Below are 13,841 nucleotides of genomic sequence, written 5' to 3' on the forward strand. Positions count from 1 at the left end.
CAAACAGTGCAATTAGAGACAACTGGGATAAAAACGGTACTAACTAATGAATGGCATGTCCCCCTCTCACAGAAAATGCTGTATGACTCAAGCAAAACCATATGCTGCCGGTGCAACATACGGTTTTGTTTGAATGAACATGTTAAAACGAAGAAATATATAGTGAATGTGTTTTAATATTATATAAGGAATTCGGTTGAAGAGAATTAGCATTTCAACTCAACTGTTGGCTTGTCTTTGTCATTTAGCAGCACGATCTTTTGTTAATACGCACCAATCATATGAACACGGATGTCTGAAGTTTGAGAAACACCGCTCTACGTAACTGGAATGCTCTCACACACCGCAAGGAAGCAATAAAGAAATCACATAACTCGGAACAGAGAAAATTTCCAGAAATGAAAATAATAAAAAACTGAGTATCGGTGTATAAGATGCACCCTGTTTTTCAGACCTATTTTCAAAGAAAAAAAGTGCATCTTATACGCCAGCAAATACGGTATATATATATATATATTTTTTTTTTTCCTTTCGAGTGATCTTTCCAGTAATATTTTTAGTTCCAGGATAGCATTAATGGTTCCCATTCCACTTCTGAAGCCTTTCTGTTGTTCACTTAGTTCACCAGTTAAGGCTCTTTCAATTTCTTTGTTAACAGTGGTTAAAATGATTTTAGATGCATGAGAGATTAGGCTCACAGTTCTATAATCCTCACAATTTTGGGCATTAGTTTTCTTTGGAATTGGTATGTAGAGTGATGTAAAGGATTCAGGTAATTCTATTGTTTTATAGATGTGCTGAATGGTGTCCACTAAGTAGGTGTTATTGTAATCAGTCAATTCTTTCAGCAGTTCTTCAAGGATTTTATCACACCAGGGGATTTATTATTAAGAAGATTCTTGATTATGTGTTGTATCTCATTTCCTATAGGTAGGGTGGTATTTGTTGCTGCACATAACCTAAGGTCTCGTAAATCGTCGCTCATGTTCTCATCATCATCATAGAGGCTTGATAATTATTCCGTCCATCTCTCATTTATCTTTTCATTATCAATGATTATATTTCCCTCTTTGTCCTTGATGTTTTTAGATCGTATTCATTTTACTTTTCCATTAAGTTTTTTCACTTTCAGCAATGCTTCTCTGGTTTTGTCCTTTTTTTTGTAACACTTCTATCTCGACGCATTGGTTATTTATCGATTCTTCTTTTCCATGTTCTTCTTTCATCAATAAGGTCAGTTACTTCTTGAGTTATCCATTGTTTTTGCTTTCTTTCTTTTTTCATGTTTACTAATGTGGTTCTTAGCAGAAATTATGACAGCTGTTTGTAGTATTGTTCCATACTACACTTCTGATTTTTATTTTCTGTGTGGCCAGTAGTTCTGAAACATTTTCATTAAATTTTGACTTTACTGTTGCATTTTGTACCATCTGTAAATCCCACTTATGAATTTGTTTCCTTTTAATTTTTGTTGCTTTCGGGATCATTAGGACTGGTCTATAGTCAGATTCACAGTCAGCACTTGGCATGACCTTTGAATTGCATACTCCATTGAAGTAACATTATAGTCAAACTGATTTTTATGCCTTCCATCTGGACTTTCCCAGGTGTATCTTGCTGTTGGTTTTTGTTCAAAATAAGTGTTAGTTATGATGAGACTGTGTTTGTTGCAGAAGTCAACTAATTTTTGTCCCCTCTCATTCCGAATTCCAAGTCCAAATGATCCCACATATGTAGATGTTCTCTCTCTGGTCCAACTTTTGCTTTCCAGTCACCCATAACACAAATAACTTGGTTTTTCTTGGCTCCAGCTACCTTTATGCACCACTCTATTTCATTATACATATTATCAGCATCTACTTCTTCATTCTGTTCAGTAAGAGCATATCTCTTTGCTTGGTATTCACTATCATTGCTATTACTCTATCTGATTTTTTAATTACTTAAGTGATTTTGTACACTTCTCCTTGATATTTCTCCACCTGAAGAATATACTTTATATGTCTTATCATTTGAAAGTTTTGACTCAAAGTCCAATGAACACTTCCAAAATGTTTCACTTATTCTCAGTATAACAATATTCAGTCTCTCTCCATTTCTCTCATCACATTAGCCAATTTCCCAGGTTTATTCAAACCGCTCACATTCCAAGTAGCATTCTTCAAGCAATTTTTGCATTGAGCTTCTTTGTAGCAGTTACTAACTGATAATGCTGCGGGCCTGCCACATCATCCTAATACCACCATTCCAGGCATGTTGAGACCACCCAGGCTTTATTTCTCTTCTGTTGAGATATGATGCTTTAGATAGTGGCAGTTTTTATGGAATGGGCTGCCAGAACCATCCAAACCCCAATATGAATGGAGGACCACAGCTGTCGTTGATTAGCTTGTCCCTTGGACCTAGCCAGGAGGTCTACAAAGTAGTGCCACCAAACCCCCCCCCCCCTCATCCACCACCAAGGATGCACTGTGACAGCCCAGTGACCCAGCATTACCTTTACTGTATGAAAAAAGTCTCAATTTTCTGCATACCTGGAATGCACCTTGCTGAAATACATAATTTGGGTTTATTTTCTGTTCATTCTACACATGCCAGCATGAAAATACTATACCCTTTGCAATCTGTCCCTGACTATATCATTCTCCATCAAACAAGCCTCACTATTGGATATGATTTTTGACAAGTTGAACTAACCAGTTACAAAATCTCCACACACTCATTCTGAATACTTCTAGCATTAGTATAAGACTCGTGTTTCTGATATTTAATACATCATTTGTAGCTGTTATCATAGTGTATTTTAAATATTGTTACAAGACAAGAAAATGTGTTAAATTGCTCTTAATTCATGTATATTTGTTATAATAGCTTGTCATCAGTTCTGAAATGTCAAATGTCATTAGTTCTGAAAACACCAGAATAAAACATAGCAGAACACTAATATATAGTTATTATAGGCCTGCTGTTAAAAAAAAAAAAAAAAAAAAAAAAAAAAAAAAAAAAAAAGCCCATTGATATTGAAATTTAATTTAAATTATCTAGTATTTAATTAATAGTGTTTAATAAGAGTGTCCTTTTATTCCAGGTCAGCTGAGTTCTCTTGAGCAACGATTTTTCATTTCTATTACAGAAAGAGATATATTAAAAGAAGAGTCAGATGCATATAAGGAAAAGGTAATATGGGAAGCTTATTAATTAGATATTTAGCAGGGTATAGTGTGTCAATGATATCGTTATGTATAAGAAAGAAAAATTGAATTGGGATGTATCACAACAAACCTATAATCATGGGACCAAATTGGTGCACAATAATCCATCTGAGGTCTGAGTAAGGCTTTATATAATAGAACCCTAACCTCTTTATTTCTACACATCAAGTAGATTCTTGTCTACCACCATTTCTCCCATCAACCTCCTCCAGAATTTCCCCTACAAGTGTATGCCCTGCATTTTGTTGCCTACAAAATTTTAGTACCTTGCACTTGGCAACATTAAACTGATTCAAGTCCTGTAAGGCCACAACATCTGCTTGATTCCTAATCACTCTCCCCAATTTTGCATCATCTGCAAACAGTTGTATATCTCTTGTTAAGCCCATCTCAATATTATTAATACACAAGTTAAAATAATGTTGTCAAGAGAAATTGATAGACCGTTACAAAATTGTCATTGTCTGGCTTAAATATGTATATAAAGAAGTGATTTCAAAGTAATTTGAAGGTATGACCTGACCTGACCTGGCCTGGCCTGGTTGGCCGAGTGGTTAGTTAGCGTGTCCTCTCTCCAGCCAAGAGGCTGCAGGTTCAAATCCTGCCATGGGCATAGATGTTTGTGATTGTCCTACAAACATTGTGTGGAAGGGGAATCTGCGACCCTATCACTTATTCTAGCAGAAGACTTCACTCCCAAAACCATGTGAAGTACAGGAGTGACCATATGGTGTCTATGGATGTCAAATGTGAAAAAAAAATAATAAAAATTGAAGGTATGACTGAGATATTTAATCATTAACCTCTGAGTGAATATTGAAAGTGCACATTGTGGACAAACAGATGATTATTTACCTATTTGTTAGTATGTATAGAGCTAGTTATCCTTTCCATTCTGTTTTGTAAAGTCTTTTGGTGAATCTTGCTGATAAAAGGTGCATATGGGTATGTGTTCTGGCTAAGGGTTAGATAATCCTACTCTAGAGACTAACATCTTTTTCAAAGAAATTTCAGGTTTCCAGTGAGCATGGTAGTGCTACACCAGGCAGTGAAATTTATCTATCACCTATTCTCTTGATTTCACAATCTTGTCATATTTTTGATATCAATGTGACTAAAAATATACATTTTAGCACTGCCTTTTTGTCATCTCTGAAGATGTAACAACAACAAAAAAAAACATTACAGATGTTTTAATACTCTAATGTTATATACATTTAATTGTATAAACAGTTCATTTTGGTACTATTAGTATATTGCATTCAGATCAATCCCTTGTCTTTGATATGAGTGCTATTGCTGTCAGATTGTAGTTTTTACCCTGTAATCATGTGACCAGATTACTGTGGCTGGTGGGGGGGGGGGTTGATCAACTTGTAATACAGCTAAAACACTACTCCAGTATTGAATAAGTTATAAAACCATAAATGTAATACACATACTGGCCACTGAATTTAGAAACCTTTATCCCGATGTATGTAAACATTACTTACGTAGTGTATATACAAAATACTTGGTCACTAATCATCAGTAGTGTTGATCACAATTTGGGAAAAACAAAGCATCTTTTGGAGTTCGATAAAGGACTTACTGTGGGTACTCATCTTGGAGCCACAATTTTGAAAACAGCTTGCTGGTTTCTCAAAAGGTGAGAATCTTGGGTGTTTAATCAGTGGAAAAATAATCCACATCTTTTCTGAGTTGCAACTGTGGTCTTAAGACAGTCTGTCAAGAATGATATCATTCATCTGAGAAGACTTGTATGGACAAACTTTCTGTGTGCAGCAATTGACCGAGGCATTTAATTAAGGTTGTTCCCAACCCATATCTCACTGAACTATGTACAGGGAATTGAAGAGGATCAGTATTGTCAGATGCATGCATATATAGAAACTACTGATTTCTGCAAAGAACTGGAAAGTTGTGTACAGTGATATCAGGAATACTGTGACTGGACACTGGAAGACTGGAAAATGTACATATGTTGTAGGCAGAGAGTTTGATGGGAGCCCCATGAAGCATTGAACCCAGCTTGCCTTGTAAACATAATTTAAGGTTCTGGAGGTGGTGTCATGGTGTGTGTTCTCTTTGTATGAAACAAGTCCCCAGATATTGCTGGAAGGTCAGGTGTCCTCCAAGGAATATCTAAACATTGTTGCCAATCAAGTCCATTCGGCAATGTTGACTTTTTATCCAGCAGGTAACAATTGTTTCATGGATGGCAATGCAAAAATTGTTCAGCAGTAGTTCACCAAGCATGACAGGATCTTCCCTGGCTACCACAAAGCCTGGATTTGAACCCCATTGACATGTTACAGAAACAGATCCAGGAGCAAAGTCATCTTCCATCAAATCTGAGCCAGGAAGTATGTTGTAGACATGGATGCAATCCAACACCTTGTGGAATCTATGGCAAACTACATTATGTGCTGTAATTCAAGGGAGGTCCAACACAATATTAAATAAGTTTCTAATTCAGTGGCCAGTATGTGTACATCACTTGGTGGAATAAAGTAATAAATATAATCATATTTATTGTTTATTTCTCAACCCATAAATTTATCCACAAAGTTTTTCACATGTGAGGTATAAATGCGAAAGAAATTAATTCTGGATTTAACATTATCTTCTCTCTCTCTCTCTCTCTCTGTAGCTTAATCAGTATTGACAGTGCCCTTTGGTTGGAAAGAACAGGATTCAAATTCCATTTAGGATGCAAAGAATCTTTACAAGGGGTTTTTAGTTGAAGGTGCATTAGCTATTCTCATGGGATTTTGCCTCCTGGAAAGGAGGTTTTTTTAACTCAGATTTATTTAATCCTACAAAACAGGCAAGCTGGTCAGAAGAATTCATACATTTAACAGACACAGTATTTTGGTCTCTATCCTTGGTTGATTTGATTTGGCCATAAATTGAAACAACCAAAAATTCTCTGTATACATTTAATCCCTCTTGTGGTAAGTAATTTTGGTAAGTTGAAACTGAAATTGGCTAGACAGCTAAATGGGTTAGCCTTCCTCACACGATGCCATGAAAGCGATACAATTCCTGCTTTTCTCAAATTCAAGGAAAAGTATCATTGGCTAAGCACATCATATTTATAGACAGGTTAGACAAGCTTAGAACCAACTATGTAAACAAATTGCTACTACTCGTATGGAGTTTACCAAGTTAAACAGCACTATAACAGCTCTATATGAAAAACTATTTTATGTTTTAAATCCTGAACTCTGGACCATCCTATATCACATCTATGAAGTTTTGACAAAAAACGAATTCACAAAAGTTAAAAGCAGGCACCTAAAGAAATTTGAAATCCTGCAACATTGTTGACATAGTACACTCCAACTGCAACTTTGTCAAGATAGTAGTTATGAATTTATTGTCGCAGGTGTTTACAGAAGAAGGTAGGTATACTCTGAGTTAAGGTAATAACTTTGCTGTTAAACATAAGTTCCAGAAATTATGATGAACATAGAATGGTACATCTGTAATCTTCTTCCTCCAATAGATGGTTTAGATTTGTTTAGGATGCTTGTTATGTTCGTTTATACATAGCAAGCATCCCAGACAAATCTAAACCACGTAAAAGTGATAAACAGTATAAACTGGCTATGTTAAAAAGGTTATATAAGAATAAAAATGTTCTGATTACTAAAGCTCATAAGAGTAATGCTACAGTTATCTTGAATCAGGAGGATTACAAAAAAAAAAAAAAATAATAAATAAAGTAGGATCTCTTAGATGACAGTTATACTTACAAATCATAGATAGAGAACCCACTACTTCTCAAAGGAAAAAAGTTCGTAAATCATTGAAAAAAAGTGACTTGGCCCAAATAAATTATCTTTTAAAAAAAAAACATGTTCATGTTCAACCACCCCTTATTTACAGGATACCTAAAATCCACAACTCTAATATTCCCTTACATCCCATAGTTGGAAGCATAGTTAGTCCTATTTATAAAGTTGCTCAACAGTTAGCTAAGTGTCTCTACCCCTTACTAGTACCTCCTCTAATTTATAAAAATAGTCTATCCATTTCAAATCACTGATTAAAAATCACATTCTTAAAAATTCAGACATAATGGTTCATTTTGATGTCACTTTGTCAATGGCCATCTCTCACAGAAAGGACTAGTTTTATTCCAATCATCGAAGTTAAGCAGCGTTGAGCCTGGTACTTTGGAGGGTGACCACCTGGGAATACAGAGTACTGATTGCTGTTGGCAAGCTTTTCTTTCCAACCAGAATACCAGATAACCCGAACCGCTCCCAAAACACCCTAGATCTCCCTTACCAATAACCCCTCCAAATACACAATGACAGTAGTAAGCCCCATGGATAATTCTGACCACAGTCTAGTGCTCATCTCCTCCCCCATGCAACAACGCTTACACAGACACTCCCATGCAAGAGTAGTTTGGCATAATAACAGTGCCAAGTGGGACAGCCTCTGCAACTTCTATTCGACATTCCCATGGTTGGACTATTGCATGGTTGGACTACTTTAATACTGCTTTATATATTTTCTGCAGGTACTTTTATAACTCCTGACTCTGACTTGGCATTAAAACATGAGCCATTGCTCATGTTTTAATAGACTTAAAATTAAATATGTTTGCTATTGTAAAAGGTGATTTGTTTTTCTTAGATTGCCAATGCAGTGAGATATTATAAGGTATTAATCTATCTTGAGATACTATTACAATGATACTGCTGCAGATTGGAATTCGAAAGAGATCAGAATTCATTGCATTTCCTGAGATACATTTCTTTCTGTGGCCTTTTACAAGTTAAGATTTGGATCTTTTTTTTTTTTTTTATATCTGTTTTCAATGCAGGAAGAATGTAAAAGTGAAAAAGTAAAAAGAAGTAATGATTTTGATGAAAGCACTCATGATATTCTTTATTCAAATTTCAAAAATGATAAGCATAGATCCGCTCTGACATACCCTGCTAGAGAACAACTAACTTAGAATTGCCTGATTTCAACCTTCTTTGGCTGAAGATATCCCTCTCCCACTCAGTCCAATTCATCTGCTGTCTGTATTGCTCTCCTAATACTACCAATCACTCTGAGATCTTTCATTTCCTCTCCTTAAAAGTTGATTTTCTCCAGTCCCACTCTCCTAACAGCGAAATTATTCTCCTGGGTGATTTCAATGTCCATAACACCAGTTGGCTTTCCCTTCCAGTTATACAGATCCTGCAGGCAGAGATGCTGAAACATTTGCAGTCACTAATGACCTCACACAAATTGTTCAAAAACCGACCAGAATACCAGATAACCCAAACACCACTCCCCAAATACCCTAGATCTCTTCCTTACTAATGACTCCTCCAAATATGCAGTGAATGTAGTGAGCCCCCTGGGCAATTCTGAACACTACTTAGTGGCTCATCTCCTCCCCCAAGCAACAACGCTTACACAGTCACTCCCACACAAGAGTAGTTTGGCATTATAATAGTGCCAAATGGGACAGTCTCCGAGACTACTATGCTTCATTCCCATGGTTAAACTGTTATTTCCGGTCTTCCAGTCCAAACATATGCACTGAACGCATCACCAAAGTGATCCTCACTGGCATGAAAACATATATTTCCCACACTACTTAGTCCTACCGTCCCCTAACTAAACTGTTCTCCAAAAAATGTGCCAAGGCTGTACAAATGAAAAATCAGGCATACCACAACTGGCCCAAATCAAGAACTCCATCTTCATTTAATGCCTATACTGAAGCCTGAAACAAATGAAAGAAAATTAACAATACTTCCAAAACAGAATTTGAACGGACCAAAAGCAGGAAGCTTGCAGCCTGTCCAAACGGCAGCCATGCCTTTTGGTCTCTTGCCAAGGCAATTGGCCATAACTTTTGCCCTACACTATTCCCACCTCTATTATACATAGATGGCTCAATAGCAACATACCCATAGAAAAAGCTAATCTCCTGGCATCACACTTTGTCTCCAATGCACACATTACTGACAATGGCAAATGTCCTCCAGTCATTCCAACTGCCCAACATACAATGCCCCCTGTATCCTTTTGCCAAAAAGACATCACAAACCTGTTGTCTAAATTAGACACAAAAAAAGTCTCCTGGCCCTGACAGCATTCCTCCAATTATCCTGAAGATCTGTGCATTGGAACTGACTCCTATCCTATGTCACCTGTACACACTCTCTTACTCCACTGGTATATATCCCAAAACCTGGAAACTGGCCTATATTCAACCCATTCCTAAAAAGGGTTACAAATAATTGCCATCTAACTACCGCCCTATCTCACTTACTTCAGTCCTATCTAAAGTAATGGAGAAAATCATCAACTCTCAACTCCTAATCTACCTTGAAGGTACCTGGTTATTAAACGACCACCAGTACGGATTCTGTCAAAGCCATTCAACAGGAGATCTACTCTCATACATCACCCATCACTGGACAAATGCTATGGAGAAATTTGGTTAATCCCAAGTAGTTGCATTTGATATCTCCAGAGCCTTTCACCGAGTCTGGCACAAAGGCTTAATAAGCAAACTCCCATCATTTGGACTGACTCAGGACTTCTGCAGATGGATTGCCAGCTTCCTGTCTGGATGCACACTATGTGCGATGGTAGACAGCTCCCTATCATCTCACCATCCAACTAATGCTGGGGTCCCACAAGGTTCAGTTCTCTCACCGACCCTCTTCCTATATATCAATGACCTACTTCCGTTGACCTCTAACCCAATACACAGTTTTGCAGATGACAGCACATTGCACCCCTATCTTTCATTTGACAAACCTTACTCCACACAACTCACTTCAGAACATCAACCACCACTGCCCTCAATTCTGACATCTCCAAGCCATCCTCCAATGGAGCTCAGATAACTTTGCCAACTTCAATGCTAGTAAAAACCCAGTTCTGTCTTATTTCTCAAAAAAAAGAACCATTTTCCTCAGTATTATTTTTGATAACACTCAAATTTCCAGACAAGATGAGATTTCTCTCCTTGGAATTACTCTGACATCAGGCCTCTCCTGGCATAAACACATTACAACCATTGCATCCTCAGCTTCCAAAAAACTAGGATTTCTCTTTCTCTCAAGATGTTACTTCACCTCTAAACAGCTGTTAACCTTATACAAATCACAAATCCGTCCAGATATCGAATACTGCTCTCCTAAAAGCTCCCTCAAAATGCTTGACTCAATACAGAGGAGAGCAATTAAACTTATTAATGACCCATCTTTTACCAACTCATTCCCTTTACTATCACACAGACGTTTGGTCTCTACAATTTGTGTATTCTATAAATATTTCCATGGCAAATGTTCATCTGAAATAGCATCAATAATTCCTCCACTCAGTACTGAGCCCATTGGAACATGTACAACTGCCACTCAGCATCCTTTCACAGTACACCTCGAAACCCACAGAACAAGTTTCTTTTCCTCCTCATTCATCCCTGCTACTGCAGTACTGTGGAACAGTCTTCCCTCAGACATATTTCCCAAGGAATACAACATACAGCCGTTCAAATCAAATGTAAACAAATTTCTCCTTTGGCAACCCATATACGGCTGGACCAACTATAGGTTGACCAGCCAACCTCCTGTATATGGGCCCAACATAAAAAAAAAAGTAGACTGTGATTTTTTTTTTTTAACAGACAAAATTGAAGACATAACATTTGTTTCTGTGAGAATTGTTTTTTGATGATATAATTAGAGTGAGTATTGATATCGTGAGGTTGAAAAAACATTGTTTGAACCTAAGAATAAAATTTATGGGATGATCTTATTTGGCCACTTCATAAAAGCAGAATTCTATTCATTCACTGCAGTAGCAGTGAATGAATAGATAAGCAGAAACCTCATGCTCTAAAGTTCAAATATAGTTTTTTTTTGCCACCTCAGTTTTCCACCTTACTCTATAGACCAAGGTGCCAGAGTTATAGCTTATATCATGCTTGACCTGTTAGCAGTTTGATATGATGTATTATTTATGTGTGTATGCATTCAGGCAGCTGCATATCTCTGCTTATCTTAGCTACCTTTCTACTTGGTTTTGTTTGTTTCTGCAGATGGCTATGATAAGGTCCTTGTATTTTGAGGTTTATTCTGCCAGTGTATAAGAATCTTGATTATTATTAATTATAGTGGCCCTCCAGGTAATCATTGAGAAAGCCCCCCCTTTCAGGTTACACAGTGCTTAAATAACTGTCTTATCCTTCTTTAAAAGCACATTGAAGATGCACTTAGAATGTTCATTAGCTGTTTGTTCCAAACAGTTTTCATGTGCTTTGAAAAGAACCTGAACCTCACATGCTTCCAAACTGCATACTTTGTTTCCAGTGATGACCTAAAGTTTTTTTCCCATTTTCCATGAGATGTGAAACCTTATTTATATCATGTTAATACTGTAAGATCCTCTTACTAACTTATATATTTCCATCTTATTTTCCTCTTTATTCTATTACTGAAACTGCAAATACCACATTTCTTTAGTCTGTTCTTCTCATATGCATAATTCCATAGGCTAGTTATCTTGGTTACTTTGATCTTATCAATTGTTTCCACATCTCCCCAAATCCATATGAGCATATCTGAGTAGAGTAGTCATAACGTGGTCTTAACAGAAATGCCTTTATTCCTACAAGTGTTCTTTTTGACGTTATCTGTTATGATGAATTTAATGCCTTAGTAGGTATGGGCCTCTAAACTTTAATTACTCGTCTACCATATCCCATCATTTCTAGCTTCATTGACCATATATAGCAAATGATATTAATATGATTATCTGCTTGCAATTCTGTGTGCAGATGCATTGTCACATAACCAGCATGTATAGATTAGCTTTCAAAGATTCTTTATCAGAAATGCTTACTGCCCTTCCTTACTGTGCATCATCAGCAATTAATTGTATGTTGCTATCCAAACCAATCCAACTCCACTACCAGTAATCCGCAAGTTAAACAACACTGCACCTGCAGAATTTTAAGAAATATTTATATTTCTTTAATAGAAATTAAAGAAATATTGATAGTTGAAAGTAAAGTTCATCTCTGAATTTTCATAATGTATTGTATAAACAGCTATGTGCGTATTTTGTATCATAGTAATTTTCACTTCTGAGAATATATAATGAGAGAATTGTTCACTCTGCTATACTTGGACATTTTAGGCAAGTTGTTTGAAATGATAATTCATCTCTGGTTTGATGGAATTTCATAAAATGTATGTTTAGGATCTCTATGAAAAATTTGAGCCATTTGGTTTCAGGTTTTAGTACCATAATTCAGATACCAAAAATGACTCTAGCTTCAGTTGTGTTGAGTATTGTTGCCATACAGGAATGCTGTTATTACAAAATGCTCCTTTTTATGGTTGTCTGTGATCATTTATTTACTTTGTTTCATTTGATTTAGTTGTTATACTCTTAGTATTAAGAAATTGGTTTTATTGTATTGAAGTCAGTATTTTTTTCTCTTCATTCTGTTCTTCTATAATTATTTATCTGGATTCTCTTCTTTCAGAGTAGAACACAACTAATTAAAACTGGCAAATATTCCTCAGACTCATTGCAAGATTGAAGTACTGTGAAGGTAGCAGTTTTTTCCTAGTAATTAAGTGAACACTTTATGTTGCATTATTAATAACACTTCTTTTTTTAATAGCAGTCATACATTTGAAAGTTCATAAAATATGTATTGAATTTAGTACTGTGGTTGGATTAAAGGGTAGAAAGAAACTTATGTAGTAGTTGTTTTGAAATTATTGTAGGTTGCATTTTTTTGAGAAATGTGATCAAAGAGAATGATTTTAAATTTGTTCATCATTCAGACTTCCTAATTAGATAATTGGATGATTATAATTTGCTGCTTATGTTTTAATGTGCCTTGAGCAGAGTTGCTGGCAGTTCTGACATTCTGCCTATAGAAGTTTTCAAGAACACTTCAAGTCATATCAAAATTATATATATATGTATTCCTGAGCTTCTACTTGGTTGTAATGATACATTTTAAAAAATAAATTTTAAATGACTTTAAACTGAGATAAAATATTAAATTTAATGATAATGATACAACTAGTTTCAGCCTTTTACAGCCTTCTTCAGGTATCCACTAAAGGTAGAACACAGTAATAAAAATTGAAGATTCAAAAAACTGAGAAATTACAGGCAAAAAATGCAATACATAATGATGGTTTGATGGAATGGTGAACCTAAAAATTTATGTATTGCATTTTTTGCCTGTAATTTCTCAGTTTTTTGTATCTTCAATTTTTATTACTGTGTTCTACCTTTAGTGGATACCTGAAGAAGGCTGTAAAAGGCTAGTTGTATCATTAAATTTAATATTTTATCTTGGTTTAAAGTCATTTAAAATTTATTCTTTAAAAAAATATATTTTTTTATTTTATTTTATTTTATTTATTTTTTTTTTTTTGTTCAGCTGAAGTTAGTTACTCAGTCCCTGACACTAGCAGAGACAGGCTTTTTTCTTATTACAGAACAGACAGAGTAGCCATTGGATACTGAAATGAAGTGTTTACTTGACATGCAACTGACATTATATATAATATACATCCTCATTGCCTTAAATAGTCTAGTTATTAATTCCAATAACTCTGAGTAAAA

At 35.7% G+C, this 13,841-nt stretch overlaps 1 protein-coding gene across 2 annotated transcripts in view; it reads left to right on the forward strand.

Annotated features, from left to right (window-relative positions):
* Nucleotides 1–13,841, forward strand: part of Tango1 (transport and golgi organization 1) — a 395,672-nt gene that overhangs the window by 161,531 nt on the left and 220,300 nt on the right. For both annotated transcript variants that reach the window (XM_090398800.1, XM_090398801.1), the window contains exon 8: nucleotides 3,089–3,177. In XM_090398800.1, the coding sequence (XP_090254926.1) occupies nucleotides 3,089–3,177 (89 nt within the window). The remainder of the gene's footprint in view (nucleotides 1–3,088; nucleotides 3,178–13,841) is intronic.

Source organism: Typopeltis vanoorti, chromosome 10 (genome assembly GCF_054136105.1).
Source record: "Typopeltis vanoorti isolate ZY-2024b chromosome 10, IOZ_Tvanoo_1.0, whole genome shotgun sequence".
Taxonomy (NCBI): domain Eukaryota; kingdom Metazoa; phylum Arthropoda; class Arachnida; order Uropygi; family Thelyphonidae; genus Typopeltis; species Typopeltis vanoorti.